The sequence below is a fragment of the Protopterus annectens genome, chromosome 12.part0 (genome assembly GCF_019279795.1).
Source record: "Protopterus annectens isolate FY-2018-M chromosome 12.part0, PAN1.0, whole genome shotgun sequence".
In the NCBI taxonomy this organism is placed as follows: domain Eukaryota; kingdom Metazoa; phylum Chordata; order Ceratodontiformes; family Protopteridae; genus Protopterus; species Protopterus annectens.
The window spans coordinates 101,396,701-101,421,882 of NC_056746.1; the positions used below are offsets into that span (position 1 = coordinate 101,396,701).

The 25,182-nt window shown below is 43.5% G+C and overlaps 1 protein-coding gene across 1 annotated transcript in view; it reads left to right on the forward strand.

Moving 5' to 3' along the window:
* EIF3B (eukaryotic translation initiation factor 3 subunit B) overlaps positions 1-25,182 on the forward strand; it is a gene marked incomplete in the record, with an annotated part of 704,366 nt that overhangs the window by 54,307 nt on the left and 624,877 nt on the right. The window contains 1 exon segment of the mRNA XM_044089128.1: positions 7,359-7,551. Coding sequence (XP_043945063.1) covers positions 7,359-7,551 — 193 coding nt within the window.

Consider the following 25,182-nt stretch of genomic DNA (forward strand, 5'->3'; position numbering starts at 1 on the left):
CCTAGACACAGTTTAACCAACTCCCCGAAGGCCCACGAAATTCATCACAGCACCACAAGACAAGCAATTTTTGACAAAGGGTGTCCCTGTTGATGCTATGGTGGTAGCAGCGGCCAAGAAAAAGGAGTTGACTGAGACTTCTTCGTCTGTCCATCCCCCTAATAAGGAGTCTAGGACGATGGACAGATACGGGAAGCGGATGTTTTCCTCAGCGACCTTTTCCATGCGGTCGCTGAACTATTTGTGCCATTTTACACGCCTTCAAAGGGATCTACTTAAGGAGCTAGGAGATACCCTTCAAGATTCATCAGCTTCGTGGGCCCAGAATAAGATTACCTCCCAGCTGGCGACTCTTAATTCGATAGTGAACTCCTCCATGCGGCTCATTTCTTATGTGGCCGATGGGGCAATTAGAGCCGCAGGCACAGGTGTGACCTTGAAGGCACGCTTGGATGCGGTTATGTAACTTTGCGGACCCCTTTAAGGCGTCTTTCACCAATACCCCCTTTGATGTTTCTGCTCTTTTTGGACCACAGGTGAAGGATACCCTTACCAGGTGTGAGCAGGAAGGCAAGACTCTGTCTGCTGTGGGAGTCCGTCTTTCCACTCCTTCTAGACCATACCCCAAAGGTCAGAAAAGTGGCAAAATGTGGTTCTGGAAACCCCAGGAAGCTGTGCCTGACACAAATGGTGAGTTTCCCTCCAGGGGCAGAGGAGGGAACAACAATAGACACCGCCCTTGAGGCAGAGGGGGCCCGCAAAATCAGGGCAGCAGAGATTCCTTCTCTGACAAGCCCTTCCAGCATCCCTGAGGGGCTGCCCGCCTTCAGAGGCAGTCGAGGGAAGATTATCGCTGTACCCAAAAGCCTGGCAAGACATAACTCAAGACAGATGGGTACAGTCTGTCATATCCGGAGGTTACAGAATTCCCTTCGTTCATACCCCCTTAAGGTCAAACAAATCCCTTCCAGATGTTCCACCCAGTCTAAGGGAACAAGAAGTCCAAGAGATCTCAAAACTGCTACAAAAAAGAGCCATCCAACGAGTCCCAGCAGACCAGCAAGGATCCGGAATTTACTCAAGGTTCTTTTTGGTACCAAAAAAGACAGGGGACTGGAGACCCATTTTGGATCTCAGCAGACTAAACAGGACTGTACAAAGAACGAAGTTCCAGATGGTCATGCTTCAGTCCATTCTACCCTTTTTGGGTCAGGACAATTGAATATGCTCCATAGATCTTCAATATGCGTACTACCATATCAGAATGGACAGACACTCCAGAAGATTCCTCCGCTTCGGCTGGGAGCCAGTCATTATCAGTTCAGAGCTCTGCCCTTTGGTCTCACCACAGCCCCCAGGGTGTTCACCAAATGTATGGCAGTAGTTACCTCTCACCTGAGATGGCAAGGATTCCAAGTGTTTCCCTATCTAGACGACTGGCTCCTTACTGCTACCGCCAGACATCAGCTGCTACGAGCCAGGAACTACACCATCCAAACTTGCTCCAAGCTAGGTATCACAATAAATTTCGAAAAGTCTGCATTGTCGCCTTGTCAGTCTGTAACGTTTATAGGCGCAAGTTTAAGTACAAAAGATATATCAGCGAGACTTCCGTTACACAGAATATTAGATATTCGCCGACATGTACAGGTGTTATTAGGATGCAAGAAAATTCAGGCCAGATTCGTCCTAAAGACATTGGGCCTCATGGCAGCAGCGGTCATACTAGTCCCCCTGGCTCTTTTTCATATGAGGATTCTTCAGTGGTTGCTTTTCACCCAATGGTCATTTCTACAACTTCCAATGTCTCACATGATTATGATTACACAGACATGCAAAGACCAGCTTGCTTGGTGGATGGTTTCCCTGTCAGTACCCCAGGGCAGACCATTTGTTCTTACTCCTCCAGTAGCCACGGTGACCACGGATGCCTCCCTGATCGGGTGGGGGGGGGCACTTTCAGGGCAGAACAGTCCAAGGCACATGGCAACCCCACGAGTACCATCTGCATATCAATGTCTTGGAGATGAGAGCCGTGCTTTTAGCATTGCAAACTCTTCAGAACTCTCTTCCCACCGGGACCATTGCAATTCAGACAGACAATATGTCGGTAGTGTTGTACATCAACAAGCAGGACGGAACCAAGTCCTACCCCCTATGTCGAGAAGCACTCGGACTTTGGCAATGGGCGATCTCTTCCCAGCGGTTTCTGATAGCAACGCACATCCCTAGGAAGTCCAACGTTATAGCGGACAGGCTGAGCAGAGCAATTCTCATGCCTTACGAGTGGTCTCTCAATCAGACAGTGGTGGACCAAATCTTCCGCAAATGGGGTCAGCCTTGCTGTGACCTTTTTGCCACCCCCTTCAACAGCAAGTGTAACCGTTTCTTTTCTCTCCAACCTCTTCCCGGATACCGTCCCAGAGACACTTTAATCCACGATTGGCCTCAGGGACTTCTTTATGCATTCCCTCCATTTCCCCTGATTCCCAAACTAATACAGAAAGCTACCGCGCTGGGATGCAAGATGAGCATCATTGCCCCCTACTGGCCTCGACAAATTTGGTTTCCGTTCCTGAATCATCACCTTCTGGAGCAGCCCTGGACCCAGTACCAGATCTCCTGATCCATCAGTTGGGCAGGCTGCACCAATCCCTCCAATCTCTCAACCTCACTGCTTGGTTGCTTCACTTCCAACCGTAGCCAGGCTTCCGGACATTTCCCAATCGGTGCGTGAAATCATCTTATCTTCGCACAAATCTACCACTAGAAAAACTTATGCTAGTAAGTGGAAATGTTTCTCTTGCTGGGCAGAGTCTAAAAACATAGATCCCTTTTCAGCCCCGGTCCACCACGTTTTAGATTTCGTATGGAACTTTTTCAGGCTGGGTCCTCTTCTGCCACCATTAGAGTTCAGTTAGCCGCAATTTCAAATTTTCATACAGGCCTATCTGAAACTAGTATCATGTCCCATAAGCTTTGCAAAGCTTTTCTCAAAGGGACTACTTTACTCAGGCCCCCAGTAAGAGATCCCCTGCCTCCGTGTGATCTTAATTTGATCTTAGCTTCCCTAATATTGCCCCCCCTCTGAGCCCGCAGATTCATGTTCCTTAAAGTTTCTTTCTTGGAAAAACCCTCTTTCTTGTGGCAATTACCTGTGCCAGAAGAGTTTCCGAACCCCAGGCCCTTTGTGTTCGCCCTCCTTATTTAGTTTTCCATAATGACAGAGTTTCGCTCCGGACTAATCCCTCCTTCCTTCCTAAGGTACCTTCTGAGAGTAATCTGAATCAGTCCATTGATCTTCCGGTCTTCTTCCCAAATTATTCCAACAAAGCTGAACATAAATTACATCAGTTGGATGTTCATAGACAATTACGTTTCTACTTGCATAGGACTAAACAAATTAGAAAATCAGATCTGCTCTTCCTGTCCTATGCTGAAGGTAAACAAGGTCTACCAGTGTCTAAAGTAACTCTGTCTAGGTGGTTGACCTCTATTATTACTTAGATTTATCAATTGAGGAACAAACAGCTCCCTGCTAAACCGAAAGGCCACTCTACTAGGGCTTTAGCTACTTCTGTAGCTTTTCAGGCAAGATTGCCAATGGAAGCCATTTGTGCGGCAGCTACATGGGCCACTCCCCATACATTTATTTCTCATTATAAGTTGGATGTGGCCTCTAGGAGCAGAGCTGATTTTGGTTCCACTGTGCTGAAGAGTCTGTTCCGATGAGCCACCCAGGAATGAGGTGCTAGGGACGCTGTCCCAACCAGCAAGAATGAAGGTGATTTGGACAACTTAACATTAAGAAGTTATGTACCTACCATAACGTTCCATGTTAGTTGTCTTCTCCTCGCCTTCTTTCTTGCGTCCCACCCTCCGTCCCCCTATCCTAATAGACCGAGAAGAGTTGCCCTCTGAGTTCCTTTTAGCTGGCTGGGTCTTATCTGGTTTGTTCCCTCAACCTTTTAGCTCTGTAGCTAAACTTATGCTGTTAGGACAGGTGTCCTTATATTTGTCTGTAGTTAGGTCTACCAAACGAGATCTGGGAATCTAGCGCCAGGTATTGTGGGATATGGGGAGGCCTCGAACCAGTAAATAGCTCTTGAGCTTTAGAAGATGGCCGAGTCGGAGCCAAGGATCGGCTCTGAACCCAACCAGCAAGAAAGATGGCGAGAAGAAGACAACTAACATGGAACGTTATGGTAGGTACATAACTTATTTATGGCCGGGGTCCACCAGACAGGTCTCCTGCCTTTGGAGGAATGAGTCTTGGTTTAGGTCTCCTGCCTTTGGAGGAATGAGTCTTGGTTTTATTTGGGATAGCATGCTCCATGCATTCCTGTAGGTGTCCATAGAATGCTTTTGTAAAGGATTCTGCATTTTGGGCCGTATTCTCCACTGGCCCGGGGGCTTTGAAGGATTCCACCTCAGTTTTGAGAAGTGTGAAGTTTGCTTTTGAGAAGTTCTTTACTGTAGTTTCCTTGGCTAGGGGTGGGGACGGAATATGGATGTCCAGTGAGATTTGTTTATGGTCTGATCTTACCAATGAGGGGCACACCTCTGGTGTGGAACATAGAGACCCCCATGTTGTTGATGACCAGATCCAGTATGTTTTCCCCTCTTGTGAGAGTGGTGACCAGTTGTTCCATAGCATTTGAGTTTATAAATTCTAGGAACTGTTGGGCGAGGGTGTTTGGGCTTGAGTAGTTTTCCCAATCGATGTTTGGGTAGTTGAAGTCACCCAATATAATAGTGTTTGGTGAGACCTTCATATTCTCCAGTGTTCTCAGGAAAGCTGAGTGAGGTTCCTGTGTTTGGGAGGGTGGTCTGTAGCAGGCTACAAACTGAAAGGCAGTTTTGCCCATTGTTAATTGCACATGGATGGTCTCCGAAGCTTCGTGCAGTGCCACCAGCCTGGAGGTGTGGGCATCTTTGATAAATATGGATACTCCCCCCTCCTTTTGTGGTTCGGTCCGAGTTTTGGGGCCGGAAAGCATGGTATGAAGTATAGCCTGGTAGTGCTGGGGTGCTCTCGGGAGTCTTGAACCAGGTTTCTGTTACTGCACAGATATCGATATTCTCCATACTGAGGAGAGTCTCGAGTGTATGCATCTTGAGGTTTAGACTTCTGGCGTTGAGCAGCATTACCCTTAGTTTTTTTTTTCTTTGTGTAGTCTATGGGGGTGGGTTTGTCTTTTGAGCCTTGCCTAAAAAGGCACTATGGGAGAGGCAAGAGCCTTAGCCAGTATTCGAAAACCCAGGGGTGACAGGTGCAAGCCGTCCCTAGTGAAGCAATGTGGCTTGTCGAGCATGTCATCCCAGGCTGACAGACACTGGATCCCCTTTGAATGACACCAATAATTTAGCCAATTGTTAAAATTGATCATTTTGTCTTTATACTGTGGCATCATTCTTGGTGAGGTTAAGATGCTACTCAAGGTCAGGGTTGTACCAGCCTGGGCTACATGATCAAAGAGCTCCTGTACGTCTTTTTTTCATGTAGTCCAGGGAGGTACGTCTCAGGTCATTCACACCAGCATGGACAATGACTGAGTCATACTTGTACTTGCTTTGGAGTGACCCGAGTGCTTGTGTTATGTGGCGAATCCTGGCACCCGACAGGCAGCTTACAGTGACCTTCTCCTTGTTCAGCCTGGTGAGTGGGACGTCAGTGTGTCTGACAATAGAGTCACCTATTACAAGTGTATTAGGTGTGTTGTTTAGCCTTAAGGGCTGTGACTGTGTGGCACACTGACTTTGTGAGCTATGTGCTACGTGGATATTGTTTTGTGGTAGGTGTTGCTTGGATGTCTGCTTTGGAGGTCTCTGCTGCTTAGGCAGATTTTTATTTAGAGCCTCTGAGTATGTTTTTGTGTGTTTGTGTTTGGTTTGCTGATGCGATAGGTCTATGTGAGACTGGATTTGTGGTGTGTGTGGTTACCTTCTCCTCCTGACAGGCTGTGCCAGTACTGGGTTGAGGGAGCTTATCCTCCAGTTTGGCTATATAGTTGCATCTCTCGCATATATTTGAGCTTGTTGGGATTATGAGAGGGTGGTCTGTATACATAAGGCAGTTGTAACATTGCCTCAAGATTCACCAGCTGGACTGGAGAGTAAACTCGAAACTGACCTTTGGACATGCCTGAATAATATAGGGAAGTACTTATTGACTGATCAGAAAGAACCAATAGGGAGCAAGTGCTTAGAAGGAGTATAAGAGGATGTAGTGCTTTAGTTTGTGTTTACCTATGAGATTACTTATACGAGCAAGTGCAGGGCTTTAGAATGAAAATAGAGTGCTTAATTAGAGATTTAGAGCAGTTCTAAGGGAAAAAGTGAAGAGTAGACTTTGTGGAGCCGGGAATAGTTTAAGCTTGTTTAAGCGGCGCTGCCCGACGCTGCTCTGTGTGCAACACCGTGCTAAAAGAGGGTTGCAGGGTTTTAAGAGATAGAGATCAAGGAGTTTAGAATTGACCCAAAATGGCCAATAAAACTACAGCATCTAGGCAGTAACCACTCCTACAGGGACAGGCAGGCTGCTCAGTGTTAACCACTGCCACTGGTGAACACAGAGACTTCCCTTTAGTCCACGCAAGCACTGGCCTCCAAGGAAATTGCAAACAGTTCAGAACAGCAAATCTGTAACTGAACTTGCTTTTTTCCCCACTTTCTGAAATTTAAGAAAGATTTTTTTTTTTTTTTTTGTTTTAGTTTACAGGTAGCAGAGATACACAAGTAGCAAAATAATCACAGCAATGCAATAAATGACCCCACACTTGAGTGCTAGGCCAAAGTCAGGTAAAATGCAGTTTTAAGAGAAAAAAACTATTTTAAATTAAGTGCAACGCAGGAAATGAAGTAAACAGGCTCTATATGTGTTCTAAATACTGTTTCTAATACAGGTATAAACTTTAGCAAGCTGGAAAACGCCGGAAAGTAGGCGGCAAAGCAGTAATTCTTAACAAAAAAGCAGAAGAAAATACTTAAAATCTCAAAAGTGGCTCCTTTCTCCTCTCAGCGTTTTCTCCCCTTGGTAGGGGCTTCAGCAACAACTAACAAGCCTGGAAAGACGCCAAAACCACGAGGCAGCAGGGTACCTTCATTCAGTATTAGTATCGTCATTTGCTGTTTTTCACGTATAGCTTTTTCCATGACCACTGCTTAACCATGTAGTTATCATTTGTATTGATGCAGTTGCTGATTTTTACCTCTTCTATTTATGCTGTTAAGATGTGCCAGTAAAATATCCATTCTCCTGTCAGGTAACTGGATTATCTTTTACGTTTTATGCTGCAGCTGTGGATGTGCTGAATTTGACTGTTGTAGTCGCTGTTAATTCTATCTTTTCCTCCTAGAACTGCTAAATGACATCATAAGGGAACGACCTCAGGAAGCTGATGGTATTGACTCAGTTGTTGTCATCGATAATGTACCGCAGGTTGGACCAGACCGCTTAGAAAAGCTAAAGAATGTTATCCACAAAATTTTTTCTAAGTTTGGGAAAATTACAAATGATTTCTATCCAGAGCAAGATGGAAAGACAAAGGGGTAAGTGAACACATTTGTTTAGGCATTTTATGTAGAAATTTGGTTCCAGATGCATACATGTGCTTCTCGTTGTGTAGGGCTGCTTTGTGTTTAGCGGTAGTGCACAGGAGGAGGAGAAATGCCTGCACACGGCTCACACCATGGCAGAGCTGTAGAAGCGATATGTTCCCAAGCCTCGCACCATGGCAGAGCTGTAGAAGTGATATGTTCCCGAGCCTCACACCATGGCAGAGCTGTAGAAGCGATATGTTCCTACAGTGCCTTTTTTTAGGAAAGATTCAAATGACAAATTCACCACCATAATAGTTACAAGCAAACAAAATCTGAGGGTAATGCTACTTAATGCTAGAAGTCTAAACCTCAGAATGCACTCACTCGAGGCACTCCTTAAAATGGAGAACATCGACATCTGTGCAGTGACAGAGACCTGGTTCAAGGCTCCAGAGAGCACCCCTGCATTGCCAGGCTATAGTTCATACCACACCTTTTGGCCACCTAACCTGGACCGAAGCACTAAAGGCAGAGGCGTGTCCATATTCATTAAGGATATCCACACCTCCAGGCTAGTTGCTCAGCATAATGAATCCAAGATTATCCAAGTGCAACTAACTCTGGGCAAGACCGCAATCCAAATTGTAGCTTGCTACAGATCCCCCACCATGCCCCAGGATTCCCACTCCTCATTTCTTGATGCACTGGAAAATATTAGGGTACAACCTAACACCCTAATAATGGGCGATTTCAACTACCCCACCATTAACTGGGAAAACTACTCATGTACCAACTGTTGTGCTCAACATTTTCTGGAATTCATAAATTCCAACGCCTTGGATCAACTTATCCACACCCCCACCAGGGGCAGCAGTATCCTACACCTGATCATTGCCAACTTGGGCAACCGGTGTTCCACACCAGAGGTCATTTCCTCATTGGTCGGATCCGACCACAAGCAAATCACCCTGGACATCCACATCCCACCCCCTCCCCCCATTAGGGAAACCACCGTAAAAAATTTCTCCAAAGCCAACTTCACACTTAAGACCGAAGTGGCAAAATTCACGACACCCATGCTGACTGACAATAGAGGTACGACTGCTGAATCCTATACAATTGCACTTTATAAGCACTTACACGAGTGCATGGATCGTGCAATCCCTAACCAGAACCAAGATGCTATCCTCCAAAAAAAAGGAAGCCAATCTGGTGGTCCCATGCTATAAACAAATTCTGCAACAGAAGAAAGAAACTGTTGCAAAAAAAAGAGTAAAATGCCATGATTGGAGGAACTCCGTGGTCAGCCTCAGTAAGAAGCTGAGATCCCTCATAAAATCCTCCAAATCTAGTTACGAAAACAAAATCGCCACTGATTCTAAAGACAACCACAAAGCATTGTATAGATATGTCAAGAATCTCAGTGGCAACACTCAGATCTGCTCTGAGTTACAGCACAATAGCACTAAATATGCAGAACCAACTGATATTGTCAACATCCTGGCAGGTAGGTTCATTGCTAACTTTACCTCTCTCTCATCCCCTAAAGGGCCCATCTCTATACTGGAAGAATGCAAAGTTCCTGTAATCCCAGCTGCACAGGTAAAAAAAAAAACATACTTCAAAGCCAAGAACACAGCATCCATGGGACCTGACAACATCCCAGGCTGCATTCTGCATGAACTACAGAGAGAACTGGCATCCCACCTAAGTACCATGTTCAATCGTAGCCTCACCTCAGGCTTTGTGCCCACTGAATGGCGCACAGCAATGGTTATCCCACTCCACAAAAGGGGAGCCACCACGGACCCCGGGAACTACCGCCCCATTAGCCTGACAAGCCTGGTCTGCAAGGCTATGGAATGTATCATCATGGAAATTATAAACAATGACATTGGTAATCTCCAAACTCTGGACCCTACCCAGTTCAGGTTTGTAAAAGGCAGATCATGTCTCCTATACCTGATAGACCTATCTAGATCTCACCAAGGCTTTCAACACCATCCCCCACTCTGGAATTATAGATAAACTCACTAAACTAGGTATAAATCCCTGTGTCACAAGATGGGTTTGCCAATTGGCTCACTGACTGAACCCACACTGTGAAAGTAGCAGACTCTAAATCCAACTTCAGGCCAGTGACAAGTGGAGTACCACAGGGTTCAGTCCTAGGTCCTCTCCTGTTAGCCTGTACTTCAGAGAAGTAGATACCAAACACAGAACGTCTTTGGCTAACAAAGTTCGCAGATGACTGCAAACTAGGAGCCATAATCAAAACTCCTAATTATGTGGACATCCAACAAAAGGGCCTCACTGAGACTGATGCCTGGTGTCAGAGACATGGCCTCAAGCTCAATGCCAAAAGTGCATTGTTATCCCTTTTGGTAAAACCTCTGTACCTATGAACTACCACATAGGCGGTAGTCTACTTAACACTGAAAGTGTGATGAGACCTTGGGACACAGGTGGACAGTAGTCTCTCCTTTGATAATCACATCGCCACAGTAGTCAGGAAATCCTTCTACGTGGCGCACCTCATCACAAAAGGTTTCTCATCCAGGAAAAAAAAAGGTAATTGTTCCCCTCTACTCATCACTCATTAGACCCATTATAGAGTACAATGCCCCTTTTGGTATGTACCTCACAAAACATCTACAACAACTTGAAAGGCCACAAAAATGCCTCACAAAGAGGATTACCGGCCTCAAACAGATGCCCTACGCAGACTGTCTCAAAAAACTCCAGCTTTACTCTGTCGCATATCACCTACTCAGAGGTGATCTCTGCCTAACATACAAAGCTATGTCAAACCCAGAACTTTTGGACATGCTCCACATAAAGAAATCCCAATCCCTCCGAGCTACACGCTCTAGGGACCTAAACCTTATCACCACATTAAACGGAACATGCTGGAGGGATAGATTCCTGTCCCAGAGACTTGCCATACTCTGGAATAAAATACCTATCTATATCAAACAAAGCTCCTCATTAGCAGTCTTCAAGAAGAATCTTGATGATTGGATGGGAGATAGCAAATTCACCCCGGGGATCACTTCTGTGGCTCTGCTTGACAGGGGCACAGGAAAATAATTTTCTTGGGTGGCAAAAGCCAGGGTACCGTTTGGCTACACTTATATAGGTCCTAGGGCCAATAGCCTAGTACCTACCTATGAACCTCACACCATGGCAGAGCTGTAGAAGTGATATGTTACTGAGCCTCACACCATGGCAGAGCTGTAGAAGCGATATGTTCCCGAGCCTCACACCATGGCAGAACTGTAGAAGGGATATGTTACTGAGCACTGTAATGGCAGCTGATGCTAATTTCACATGCATATGATTAGTCTGAATGAGTAATTCTGCTGTATTGTGTTGCAGAGTTCTTGTGTTACAGACGTCTGGTAACTGCAGTAGTGAGATTGCACTTCAGTCACCATGCTCACCAAAGCCATCAGTACTCTGTTTGCATCCTAGGCAGAAACCACATCTGCTGAATAGAGATATGCCATTGTTTGGTTCATCCATCTCTGCTGCAAGGACTGCGAGTACCAAATGTCCAGTTTGCTTGGCACTGGTCCTGTTCTCACCCTTAACGATGACTCTTGTCTTCATCTTACTTTGGGTCTTGTTGCTGCTTGTTCTTCAGTTTAAAATGACCAGAGGCTTCTTTTTGTTTTTATTTATTTCTTTTTTTCTGACTGAGTTGATCAGCGGCTGTAGTTCTTTAGCTGTTTTGCGTCTGGAGCAGTTCCTCTGCGTTTCGATGAAATGTTTCCATTTTGTTATCGTTATCCTGCAGTTGGTTACCTTACATTATTTGTTGTTTCTCAGTGGTGGTTCTGTGCAGCTTCAGCGGGTTTGTAAAAGTTTGCATTTTTATAGTGCTAACCAGGATTACTATGGTTTGTAGAGAATGCTGTATTCAAAAAGTATGTATTATATGGGGACCGGCAGCCCCCTCCCAAATGTTAAAAGGAAAGAATCTCCGGATGAACCCTTGGATTCCAGAGTTTTCTTCCCTTAATTCCTCCGGCTAAGTTTGCCAGGAAAAAGGACAGGGAGTCTTCTGTCACATCTGAAGTTTCAAAATTGTCTGTTAAAATGAAAGGCACACTGTCCCTGGCCCTAGACCCAGGTCATGTTGCAGAGGAATGTTTGTCGTCTCTGAGGTGGACCGTCCCAGAATTTCTCACTGAAAGGCCTCCGCCTTCCAGTTCTGTTTGGTCCAACATGTCGGTTTTGGAGATTCAAGTTCAAAAAAACTTTCCAGAGACTTGACTCAGGACCAAGAGAGATTTAAGCACCCTCTCATCACTCTCCAGTTTGTGGACTGAAGCAGATTGTACCTCCCCCCAGCTTGATTTGTCTGCTGCCTCATCAGCCTTTTTTCTAGCCTGATGAGTTTAAGGCTGCCGAGCTCCCTATGGGTTCCTGTACTGACCAGGATATTCCTGCTTAGATCAGTACTGCGATTGGTGTTTGCCTTAAGTTTGCTGTGTTCTGTAAGTGTGGACATGTGGGTGCTGGGCTCATGATTGACACACTGTTATACAATGACAGGTCATTAACATTCAAAAACTTGCACACTGATTGGTCGGCCCAACCAATGGGCCCATTGTAAATAGAGCATATGCCAATAGAAAAAGTCCGGTCGCCCAGACTTTAATGTATGCTATGGCTTTCCAGTTTTCTTGAGCTTAGAGGTCGAGAGGTATGTACTTAGAGCAGAGAAAATGTAAGGAACATCGGGTACATTATGCAAAACTAAAGAAAAATAAGAAGCATACCTGATTTTCCTTTTATTTTTGCCCTGTCTCTCATACCTTTGAACTGTCCGGATTTCAAACTTTTTAAAAAGAAGCAGCAGCAGCAACAGAGGTCTTTCTTTTCCAGAGCTCTGATGTACTGTATAAACGTGGGAGCGTAAGTCCCATACACATGCGCAGTACATCAAGGATGAAGCAGGATACGGGAAAAGGCGTAAAACCATGGAGGAGTTATACAAAGACATTATTTAAGAAAAGTAATTCCTTTAATTGATGTCCATGTATAATAGAAATAACCAACTCTTGGGTGTGATATATTGAAGATTTACCCACAGTTGCCTTTGTTTAATCACTTGGCTTCACTGTCATGATTAAACCACACCAGTTGTGGGTAAATCTTCAGTATATCACACTCAGTCTTTGGTTATTTCTGTAGTAATTAACAGTCTAATATGATATTGATGTACAAGTCTGTCATTTTGCCATGAAAGAGCCTTCTCCTCTCTTTTTCCATGATAGTGCAGTCTTGGAGTTAGTATATGTAAACAGCTGAGGGTTGTCGAGGTACAACACTCAACTTTGGGGGTGTGGGGTTGCAGTCTGTTCTTGTGAACTTCACTGGGTTCATAGTTGAGTGATTCAGACTTTTTGCAGTTGATGTTAGTCTATCACAGAAGCATCTGTTTCATTGGTGTGTGTGTGTGTGTGTGTGTGTGTGTGTGTGTGTTCATCAGGGAGCTGTGTGCTTGCATGAGCAAACTTACGTTCATTAAGGAGTGGTGGATGTAGAGTTGTAAACATTTATTGCACTTTTTATCTGCTTTTACTGTATTTGTGTTTCTTCCTACTTTATTTTTCTTTTACTTCATCTTAAAAGTACTCAATTGTATTTATTACTGTTGGTGTAACTATCTAAGCCTTTTGGTTTAAGCACTTGAGCTTCAGACCAGTTGTTTTACATTAAGGTTTGTGGTCTGCACTGTTGTGGCAGGACAAGGTAGCTTACATCCTTCTAAGTTGGGAACTGCTGATTGAAGGCTCAGTGTCTGTTATTCTAAAAGTGTATTAGTTCTGGTTTAAGCACTTGGGCTTCAGGCCAGTTATTTTACATTTAGAAGGTTCATGGTCTGCACTCTTGTTGGAGGAGAGGCTGGACTCTGCCCTTCTGAGCTGGGAATTTCTGGTTAAAGGCTTATAGTGCCTGCATATTTGAACTGTTTCTTACTGAAATTGGTGCGCCTTGTTTGCTGTAGCATAGTCTAGATCCAGGCCTGCTGAATCTAGCTTTCTTTGTATAACTTGAGCACTAATCCAGGCCTTCTTTTTTGGAGAAGGTTCCCCTGCACCCCAGTGGCAGAAGTGTGCAGTTAGAACTTGTCTGATTGAAGACTACAGGAACAGGGCTCAGTTTTGAGTTTTTTTTTTACTGGTTAATTGGGTAATTTGTTTAAAAGCTTTTTCTGATTGCTTGTAGTCATCTAAAGCTGTTTTAAGTGTATTTTTTACTGTCTGTAGTAATTTAAAAACTGTTTAAGTGTATCTTGTTGCTGTTTTTGCCTTATCTTTTAAAAAAAAATGTCCTTGTTTCCCACATTTCTAAGCCAGTATAGTCCAGTTTTCAGGCTAGTGCTGAATTCAGGGCTGTGTTAAAATATTCTGAGTTGCCCATGCCTTACTTGGATAGAGGGAGGTTTCTCTGTTCAGCTTTGAGAGAGGGAGCTTTGAGCAGCCATCTGTCCCTGGAGGAGTAGTTCCAGCCCAGAGGTTAGTAGTTTATAGGCCATTTTGGGCTAATTTCTATCTCTTTCATTTCCCTGCTGTAAAAACCGTGTTTGCACGTCTGGGCAGCGCCGATTAGCTAGGGCTAAATTTATCCCGGCTCCACCAAGTCTCCTCTTCAGTTTTTCCCTTGAAAGTAGTCTAACTCCCAACCTAAGCACTTAAAAAGCATCCTACAGTCCAGCACTTGCTCAGACCTAATAGCAAGCACTAATATACCCCAACACTTGATTGCCCAACAGGGCAAGGCTCATTATTCACCCCTCACCAACCAAGCGACTAAGCAGCTCACCCTACTATTCAGGCATGACCAAAGGGCAATTTCAGGTATACTCTCCAGTCCAGCTGGTGAATCTGGGTATCCTGAGGCAATGTTACAACTGCCTCATGTACACAGACAACCCTCTCCTCCTACCACAAAACATTAACATATGTGAGAGATGCAATTATATAGCTAAATTGGAGGCTAAGCTCTCTCCACCCAAGACTGGCACAGGCAGTCATGAGGAGAAGGTTAACACTTGCACCGCACCTCCAGCCTCACATAGACATACTAAAGCAGCACTGGCAAAAAATACACATAAATACACAAAATCATACTCGGAGGCTCTAAATAAAAACCATCACAGACCTCCAAAGCAGACATCCAAAAAACCTGCACCTCCCGTCAAACCAGACAACACATAAAACTCAAAATCAGTGTGCTGCACAATCGCAGCCCTTAAGGTGAAATAACATACCTAACACACTAGTAATAGGTGACTCTATATAGTCAGGCACACTGATGCCCAACTCACTAGGCTGGACAAGGAGAAGGTTACTGTTAGCTGCCTGTTGGAAGCCAGAATCCGACACATAACACAAGCACTTGGGTCACTCCAGAACAAGTACAAATATGACTCTGTCATTGTTATGTTGGTGTGAATGGCCTGAGACGTACCTCCCTGGACTACATGAAAAGAGACATGGAAGAGCGCTCTGTTCATGTAGCCCAGGCGGGTATGACCCTGACCCTGAGTAGCATCCTGCTGTCGCCAAGAATGATACCGCAGTATAAAGAAAAAAATGATCTATTTCAACAATTGGCTAAGCTTCTGGTGTCATTCAAAGGGGATCCAGTGTCTGTCAGCCTGGGCCGAAATGCTCGACAAGCCTTGTTGCTTCGCAAAAGACGGCTTGCACCCGTCACCCCTAGGCTTTTGAATACCAGCCAAGACTCTTGCTGCCCCCATAGTGCCTTTTTTAGACAAGGCTCAAAAGTCAAACCCACCTCCGTAAACAGCACAAATAAAAAAAATGAGGGTTATGCTACTCAACACCAGGAGTTTAATATCTCAAAATGCACTCGCTCAAAGCACTCCTCAGTATGGAGAATATCAGTATGGAGAATATCAAAATCTGTGCAGTAACTGAAACCTGGTTCAAGGCTCCACAGAGCACCCCAGCACTACCGGGCTATAACTCATACCACATATTTCGGCCACAGAACACGGGCAGAAACACAAAAGCAGGGGGTGTATCCATATTCATCAAGGATACCTACACCTCCAGGTTAGTGGCGCAGCATGATACTTCCGAGATCATCCTTGTGCAACTAACATCAGGCAAATCTGCAATGCAAATTGTGGCCTGCTACAGATCACCATCCATGACCCAGGACCACCACTCCACCTTTCTGGAGACACTGGAAAACATGAAGGTCCTACCAAACACCCTGATATTGGGCGATTTCAATTACCCTACTGTTAACTGGGAAAACTACTCTAGTACAAACTCCTAGGCCCTGGAATTTATCGACTCAAATGCCCTGGATCAGCTGGTAAAATCCCTTACCAGAGGTGAAAACATATTGGACCTCGTCATCACCAACATGGGCGACAGGTGTTCCACACCGGAGGTCAACCCCTCACTGGTTAGATCAGACCATAAACTAATCACTCTGGATGTTCACACCACACCACACCACCACCTCCAACCAAGGAAAACACAGTGAAAAATTTTTCTATAGGAAACTTCACCTTACTTAAGACAGGTGGCAAGTTTCACAGCCCCCACGCTAAAGGATAAGTGTCCAAGATGCAGGAACATTTACAGATGCACTCTATGAACACCTACAAGGATGCATGGATTGTGCCATCCCTAGCAAAACCAAGACTCACTCCCCTAAGAGAAGGAAACCAGTCTGGTGGATCCCTGCCATAAGCAGGCTATACAATAGACGGAGGAAACTAGTTCAGAAAAAAAAGCAAATCCCAAGAAGGAAAGATATCCCTGATCAGTATCGGTAAGAAACTAAGGTCCCTCATAAAATTCTCCAAGGCTAACTTCGAAAGAAAAATAGCCAAGGATTCGAAAGGTAACCACAAAGCCTTCTTTAGCTATGTCAATAATCTAAGTGGCAACTCGCAGATATGCTCTGAGCTGGTGCAAAATAGCACAAAATATACTGAACCCACTGATATTGCCAACATCCTGACAGATTCAGTGCAAACTTCACCCCCAAAAGGGCCCACAACAGTACCGGAAAAGTGTAGTGTCCCAGAAATCACAGACGCACGGGTGAAACACTCTTTCAAAAGCCAAAAGCACAGCGTCATTGGGGCCAGATGGTGCCCCAGGCTGCGTCTTGCACGAACTACAGAACAAACTAACCCCCCCCCCCCACCTAAATACACTGTTCAACCTCAGCCTCTCCACAGGCTATGTGCACAGTAACAGTTATTCCGCTCCACAAAGGAGAGGCCACAACTGACCCTGGTAACTATTGCCCCGTAAGCCTGACTAGCCTGGTCTGCAAGGCTATGGAGCGCATCATCATGTAACTCATTAACAAAGACACTGAGAACCTCCAAACACTTGACCCGACACAGTTCAGCTTTAAGGGCAGATCATGCTTACTAAACTTGGTTGACTTCTTTGAGACAGTTACCAAGGCCATAGATGAGGGGAAGGTAGTTCACACAGCCTACTTTGACTTCGCCAAGGCTTTTGGCACCATTCCCCACACGGGAATTGTAGAAAAACTCCCCAGCCTGAACATAAACCCCTACGTGTGTAGTAAAAACTGGAGAGCACCACCACGTAATAAAATCTTCTTTATTTAAAATGACAGAATGAGCGCTTTCGCGTGCTTCCACAAGGCACGCTTCTTCAGATTCAATGAACAATAGTAAAAACACATTCCTTATATCCACAAGCATTATTGAAATTAGGAATTAATTAACCTATAGTAATGGTTATTCACTTCTTCAATTAGTTATGGCAGGGTGTAGCCCAAAACTAATTAACTACATGCTTTTCTAAAAAGAAACAAATCAAAATGCCACTCTTATAAAACAGAGAAATATTTCCTATTCTTGCAGCCATTAAATACATTATTCTTATATTAAATAAAGCTATTAAGATCTGGTGGAAAAGCTCCATGTTATGCACAGCCTCTATATAACAAAGTTTAGTATATGCATAAAACTACTCACTAAAAACTACTGATCTTAGATTATATACAAATCATATTGCAGCCTATATACACATCAGCCAAAGAACTGTAGCTGGTTGCATGTTAAAACACCATCATCCCATTCACAACCTCTATACTAAAACACTTCATAACAATCCCATATAAAGATGCTTTTTATATATATATATAAATATGTGTTAAAACTAACATCTGTATAATACATAATTATATAATTACAATAGACAGATAAATAAATAAATAAATAAATAGATATATATTCATATGAATCCAAAAAAGAAATAATTCTTAATACATTGTGAAGTGTAATGCTGAATGCAGAACTAAAAACTAAATAGTAAAACTGATAGGGACCATATACAATAGACAAACATTTCATTTTGTGTTAATACTTCCGTCTTTTCAAGTGTGATCTAATACTCACATATACATTCAAACCTGGAGGACTTTGAGCTCTAAAATTAAATATCCAATTTAATTCTAAGTTCTCAAGGTCATTGAAGTTGTCACCTTTTCTAGTATTCATTTTCTTCTTTGTAAAACTCTAAAGAGAAACTTATGTTCTGGATAGTCTACAATATGTTTAGCTAACGCATTCTTTTTGTCAGCTTTTTTAATGGCATAAATATGTTCTTGTATCCTATCCCTGAGCCTCCTTGTCGTCATGCCTATATAAAAAGCCGGGCATGACTCACAGGTGGCCAGGTATATGACATTACTATCCTCACAGTTTGCTGTACACTTAAATTCAAAGTTAAATAGTAGCTCAGAGTGGAAGAATGTCTTATCCTTAGATATCCACTCACAAGAACTACACTTCCCACAAGAGTGGGTTCCTCTTATGTTATTTTTGAATGGATTATAGGGTGTCAATGATCTATGCAATTTTTCATCACATAATATCCGTTTCAGGTTCTTAGAATTCTTATAAACAAAATTCGGTCTTACACCAACCAATTGTTTAATATCTTCATTTGTTGTCAGGATAGGCCAGTTCTTCGAGATAATTTCTGTTATATATTTATTATCACTTGTATATGTAATAATACATCTAACATAGTCCGAATTTATTTTAGAAGGATTTATATAGTTCCTTCTAGATGAAAAGTTCCAAGTCCTTCCTATATTAGAATGACTAGAGTATTTTAGACCCTCAGATATATCTTTCTCTTGTACAAATGAATCTTTAATATTTCTGACCATATCTGGATTATATTTCCTATCTTGAAACATCTTTTCTAGTATGTCAAATTCACGATGTTTAACGTAAAAATCTTGACATATTCTATCTACCCTTACATATTGACTTTTTACTATATTTTTAAACATGAATCTCGGATGCATGCTGTCATATTGCAACAAATTATTTCTCCAGCATGCTTTCCTGAATAAAGATGTCTCTAATCCCCCTTGTCCATCCTTCTTAATTTTAAATCCAAAAATTCAATTTCTGAGAGAGAGTATTCAATTGAGAACTTTAAGAAATCTGTAGTCATCTCTAAATCTGATATAAAACTTTTTAATTCCTGTATGGTTCCATCCCATAATAAAAGTATATCATCTACAAACCTGTGATAAAAAAGTATCTTCTTATAGCCAGGGTGAGTGAAAAGATTTGTAGTCTCCCAATTATATACAACAAGATTTGCATATGTGTTGGCAGGGGTGCCCATGGCCACCCCCCACTGTTGTATATAAAAGTGTTCATCAAACATCATAACATTCTTAGTCAGAACAATTTCCAGTAGTGTATTAATTAGAATTTGTTCATTATTAGTGAAACTACCTTCCTTGTTTAATATAGATCTAATGGCTTCCATACCATACAGATTCGGAATTACAGTAAATAGACTCTTAACGTCTAATGTGACTAAGAGATGTGTTTCTGTGACCTCAAAATCTAATTTCTTAATGTAATCAATCAACTGATATGAATCTCTTAGAATTGTGGGTACTGATGATACTAATGGTCTTAATTTGTTCTCCAGAAATATGGAAAGATTTTCAGTTACCCAGTTGTGTCCAACCACAATGGGACGCATAGGAGGAGGTATCTGTCCCTTGTGCATTTTTGGAAGACCTTTTAAATAAGGTATAGTAGGATGTTCAATCAATAAAAAGAGATAAAAATCATAACTGATCTGTCTACATAGTAAAAGTTCATTCAATTCTTGATGTACCTGAAAAATCAGGCCTTGAACAGTTACTTCATCTATCAGTTTATAAGTAGTATTATCTTTAAGAAGAAGTTCCATATACATACAATAATCCTTTCTGTTCAGTAACACTAAACCCCCACCTTTATCTACTGGTCTAACCACCACATTATTATTCTCAGTTAGACGATTCAAAGAGTCCCATTCTTCCTGCAATAAATTATGGAACAAGTGTAATGCACCCTTATTATACTGTCTATAATGTTTATATAAATCATTTTCACACAGTTTAATAAATGCATCAATACACGGATGAAACACTGGTGTATATAGGCTTTTCCTTTTAAAACCTTCAAACATACATTGAGTATTAGAGGCTATACCCTGACTTGAATCATTTTGTACATTTTTAACATTTTTAAAAGACAATTTCAGTGCAATTTTACGAGTAAATGCTCTTAGATCTATTAGCAAATCAGAAATCTTACTTATTTGCGCCGGTATATAACTTAGGCCTTTGTTCAACATAGAAATATCCACATTATTCAAGGTTAAGTCCGATAAATTATAGACCAAATTATTTAGTCCTTCTGTCGTCCCCTCTTGTGTTGCGGTTCTCCTGAAAACTTCCTTTTCCTTCTGGTGCGACAGATCAGCTCGGCCTTGACTTCTGCTTCAGGGGATGTCTGCCCTAGAGGGGGGAAACTGCTCTGTCGACTACTGTTCTTTTGGCCCCGGACTCCCTTCTACAGTTGGTGGATTGGCTTTTGAAGGTAGTGGGAGGGTTTTGTTTGCTCCAAGACATCTGTTAGTGTGGCCCCCCCGAACATCCTGCCAAGTCACTGATTGCTCCAGAGACTCACCTGCCTCCTCCAGCTGGACAGCAAGTGTGAAGGCCTCAGGCAACCCCACATTTGGTAACGTTATCTTCCGACTAAGGAGGCTCCTTGGAAGAAGTGTAAGAAGAAACACATTGATTCTGAACTTGCAGTAGAAGTCAGAAGAGGAAAGATGCTTGCAGGGGTGGAAGCTGAAGGCCCCTGACGCGATGTGGTAGGAGACATAGAGGTCCCAGTTACTACATGCTGCCAGAGAATCTTTCTCACTACTCTTTACAGCTCTTCCTTGGTAAAGCTTCTGGAATTCAAAAAGTGTATTAATTCTGGTTTAAGCACTTGGGCTTCAGGCCAGTTATTTTACATTGAGGGTCCGTGGTCTGCACTCTTGTGGGAGGAGAGGCTGGACTCTGCCCTTCTGAGCTGGGAATTTCTGGTTAAAGGCTTATATAGCGCCTGTATATTTGAACTGCTTCTTACTGAAATTGGTACACCTTGTTTGCTGTAGCATAGACTAGATCTAGGCCTGCTGAATCTAGCTTTGTTTGTATAACTTGAGCACTAATTCAGGCATTCTTTAAAGTATTCAGTTGTATTTATTACTGCTTGGTAGTAACTTGATTAAAGTGTAGCTATCATTCTAAGTCTTTTGGATTAAGCACTTGGGCTTCAGACCAGTTGTTTTACATTAGGAAGATTTGTGGCCTGCACTGTGCTGGCAGGACAGGTAGCTTACATCCTTCTAAGTTGGGAACTGCTGATTGAGGGCTCAGTGTCTGTTATTCTAAAAGTGTATTAGTTCTGGTTTAAGCAGCTTCAGGCCAGTTATTTTACATTAAGAAGGTTCGTGGTCTGCACTCTTGTGGGAGGAGAAGCTGGACTCTGCCCTTCTGAGCTGGGAATTTCTGGTTAAAGGCTTATAGTGCCTGCATATTTGAACTGTTTCTTACTGAAATTGGTACACCTTGTTTGCTGTAGCATAGACTAGATCCAGGCCTGCTGAATCTAGCTTTGTTTGTATGCTTGTTGTTGTTTGCTTGTTATTTCCCTGAAACGCTAATTCCACCTAAAACGCGGCTTTTCATCGCTTCTGTGGATCCCTAGTGATATCTGCATTGCTTACTGTACTTATTTCCTTGTTTCACTTGAAAGAAAGTTACTGTTTGTCGTTTTTGCATTTAAGTTACCTGTAGCACATTGCATTTAAGTTACCTGGCACTTGCTCACTAAAGCAATTATATAAGTCAGCACTAAAAAATTAAAAGCACTACACCCTCACAAGTTCCCCTTGAGTACCTTGTTCCCCATTGGCCTTTTTTTTTTCAATTATAAAGGAATTCCCAATACTATTCTAGCATGTCCAAAGGTCAATTGTCAATCTCCTCTCCGGTCCAGCTGGTGAATCTGGGAATCTTGAGGCAATGTTACAACTGCCTCATGTACACAGACAACCCTCTCCTCCTCCCAACAAATTCCAACACATGTGAGAGATGCAACCATATAGCCAAACTGGAGGCTAAGCTCTCTCAACTCAGTACTGGCGTAAACAGTCAGGAGGAGAAGGAAACCACACTCACTACAATTCCAGTCTCACATAGACCTACCACGACAGGAAACCAAACACATAAACACACAAAAACATACTCTAAGGCTCTAAATAAAACTCTGCCTAAGCAGCAGAGACCTCCAAAGCAGACACCCAAGCAACTGCTACCCCAAAACAAAACACGTGCAACACATAGCTCACAAAGCCAGTGTGCCGAACAGTCACAACCTTTAAGGCTAAACAACACACCTGATACACTTGTAATATGTGACTCAATCGTCAGGCACACTGACATCCTGCTCACCAGGCTGAACAAGGAGAAGGTCACGGTGGGCAGCCTGTTGGGTGCTAGTATCCACCACATAACGCAAACACTCAGGTCACTGCAAGGTAAGTACAAGTATGACTCGGTCATTGTCCATGCTGATGTGAATGACCTGAGACGTACCTCCCTAGACTACATGAAAAGAGACATAGAGGAGCTCTCTGAGCATGTAGCCCAGGCCGGTATGACCCTGACCTTGAGTAGCATCTTACCCTCACCAAGAATGATGCCACAATATGAAGACAAGATGATCAATTTCAACAATTGGCTTAAGTATTGGTGTCATTCAAAGGGGATCTAATGCCTGTCAGCCTGGGATGACATGCTCAACGAGCAACGATGCTTCGCTAGGGACGGCTTGCACCTGTCACCCCTGGGCTTTCAGATATGGGCAAAGGCTCTTGCTACCCCCATAGTGCCTTTTTTAGGCAAGGCTCAAAAGACAAACCCACCTCCATGGGTATCACAAGGGATAAGAAACTAAGAGTAATGCTACTCAACGCCAGAAGTCTAAACCTCAAGATGCATCACTTGAAACTCTCCTTAGCATGGAGAACATCTATATCTGTGCAGTAACAGAAACCTGGTTCAAGGCTCCCGAGAGCACCCCAGCACTACCAGGTTATACCTCATACCTTACTTTTCGGCCCCAAAACTTGGACCGAACCACAAAAGGAGGGGGAGTATCAATATTCTGTCAAAGATACCCATACCTCCAGGTTGGTGGCAAAGCACGAAGCATCAGAGACTATCCATGTGCAACTAACAGTGGGTAAAACTGCCTTCCAGTTTATAGCCTGCTACAGACCACCCTCCCAAACCCAGGAACCCCACTCTGCCTTCCTGAGAACACTGGAAAATATGAAGGTCTCTCCAAACACCATTATATTGGGCGACTTCAACTACCCAAACATAGACTGGGAGCATTACTCTAGTTCCAACACCCTAGCCCAAAGGTTCCTAGAATTTATAAACTCAAATGCTATGGAACAACTTGTTACCACTCCCACAAGAGGGGAAAACATACTGGACCTGATCATCACCAACATGGGGACTCTATGGTCCAGACCAGAAGTGTATCCCTCACTGGTAAGATCAGACCATAAACTAATCTCACTGGATATTCACATCCCGACCCCACCCCCTGCTCAGAAAACCTCAGTGAAAAACTTCTCTAAAGCAAATTTCGCACTCCTCAAAACGGAGGTGGAATCCTTCAAAGCCCCTGGGCCTGTGGAAAATATGGCCCAGACCGCAGAATCCTTTATAAACGCATTCTATGAACACCTTCAGGAATGCATGGATCATGCAATCCCAAATAAAACCAAGACCCAATCCTCCAAAGGCAGACGTCCTGTCTGGTGGACCCCAGCCATAAACAAACTATACAATAGAAGGAGGAAGCTACTACATGATAGAGCAAAATCCCAAAAAGGGAAGGCATCTCTGATCAGTATGAGCAAAAAACTACGGGCACTCCTAAAATCGTCTAAGGCCAGCCTAGAGAGAAAAATTGCACAGGACACTAAGGATAATCACAAGGCTTTCTTTAGTTATGTTAGGAACCTGGGTGGGAATTCCCAGATATGCTCAGAATTAGTCCAAAATGACAAAAAATACACCGAACCCACAGACATTGCCAACATCCTAGTTGACAGGTACAGTGCAAACTCCCCCCCCCCCCCACCAAAAGGGAAAATATCTATCCCAGCAGAGTGCTGCCCCCCTGACATCTCAGATGCTCAGGTAAAAGCCGCCCTCTCCAAAGCAAAAAAACACAGCATCAATGGGACCAGACGGTGTCCCGGGCTGTGTCCTCCAAGAAGAGCTAAACCCAAACCTAAAACTACTGTTCAATCTCAGCCTTACTACAGGATATGTACCCAAAGAGTGGCGTACAGCGACAGTGGTCCCTCTCCACAAAGGTGGTGCCTCAACGGATTCTGGAAACTATCGCCCCATAAGTCTGACTAGCTTGGTCTGCAAAGCTATGGAAAGGATCATCATGGACCTCATAAATAAAGATATTGGGGGCCTACAGACACTGGATCCTACCCAGTTCGGCTTTGTTAAGGGCAGATCCTGCCTCTTAAACATGGTCGATTTTCTTTGAGACAGTCACCAAGGCCATTGACAAGGGGAAGGTGGTCCACACAGCCTACCTGGACCTCGCAAAAGCCTTCGATACAATACCCCACTCGGGCATTATAGATAAGTTCACCAGCTTAAATATAAACCCCTATGTCACTAGATGGGTTGCAAACGGGCTCAAGGACAGAACCCACATGGTTAGAATTGCTGGAGCCATGTCAGACTCCAAACCAGTTACAAGTGGCATCCCACAAGGCTCAGTCCTGGGACCTCTATATTTCTCGGAGGTACAGGCCAACACGGAAGGACTGTGGCTGACCCAAGTTCGTAGATGACTGCAAACTGGGCGCCATAATCAAGACTCCAGCCAACACAAGCATCCTTCAAAAGGGCCTCATAGAAACAGACAACTGGTGCCAGAGCCATGGCCTCAAGTTAAACGCCAAAAAGTGTATAGTCATCCCCTTTGGCAAAAGCAAAGTGCCCACAAATTACCACATAGGTGGTAATCCATTAAGTACGGAAGAAGTAATTGGGGACCTGGGGACCCAGGTTGATGGCAATCTCTCATTTGACAACCACGTGGCCAGAGTGGTTAGAAAAACATTTTATATAGCCCACCTAATCATGAAGGGATTCACATCTAGATCAGGGGAGGTCATCGTG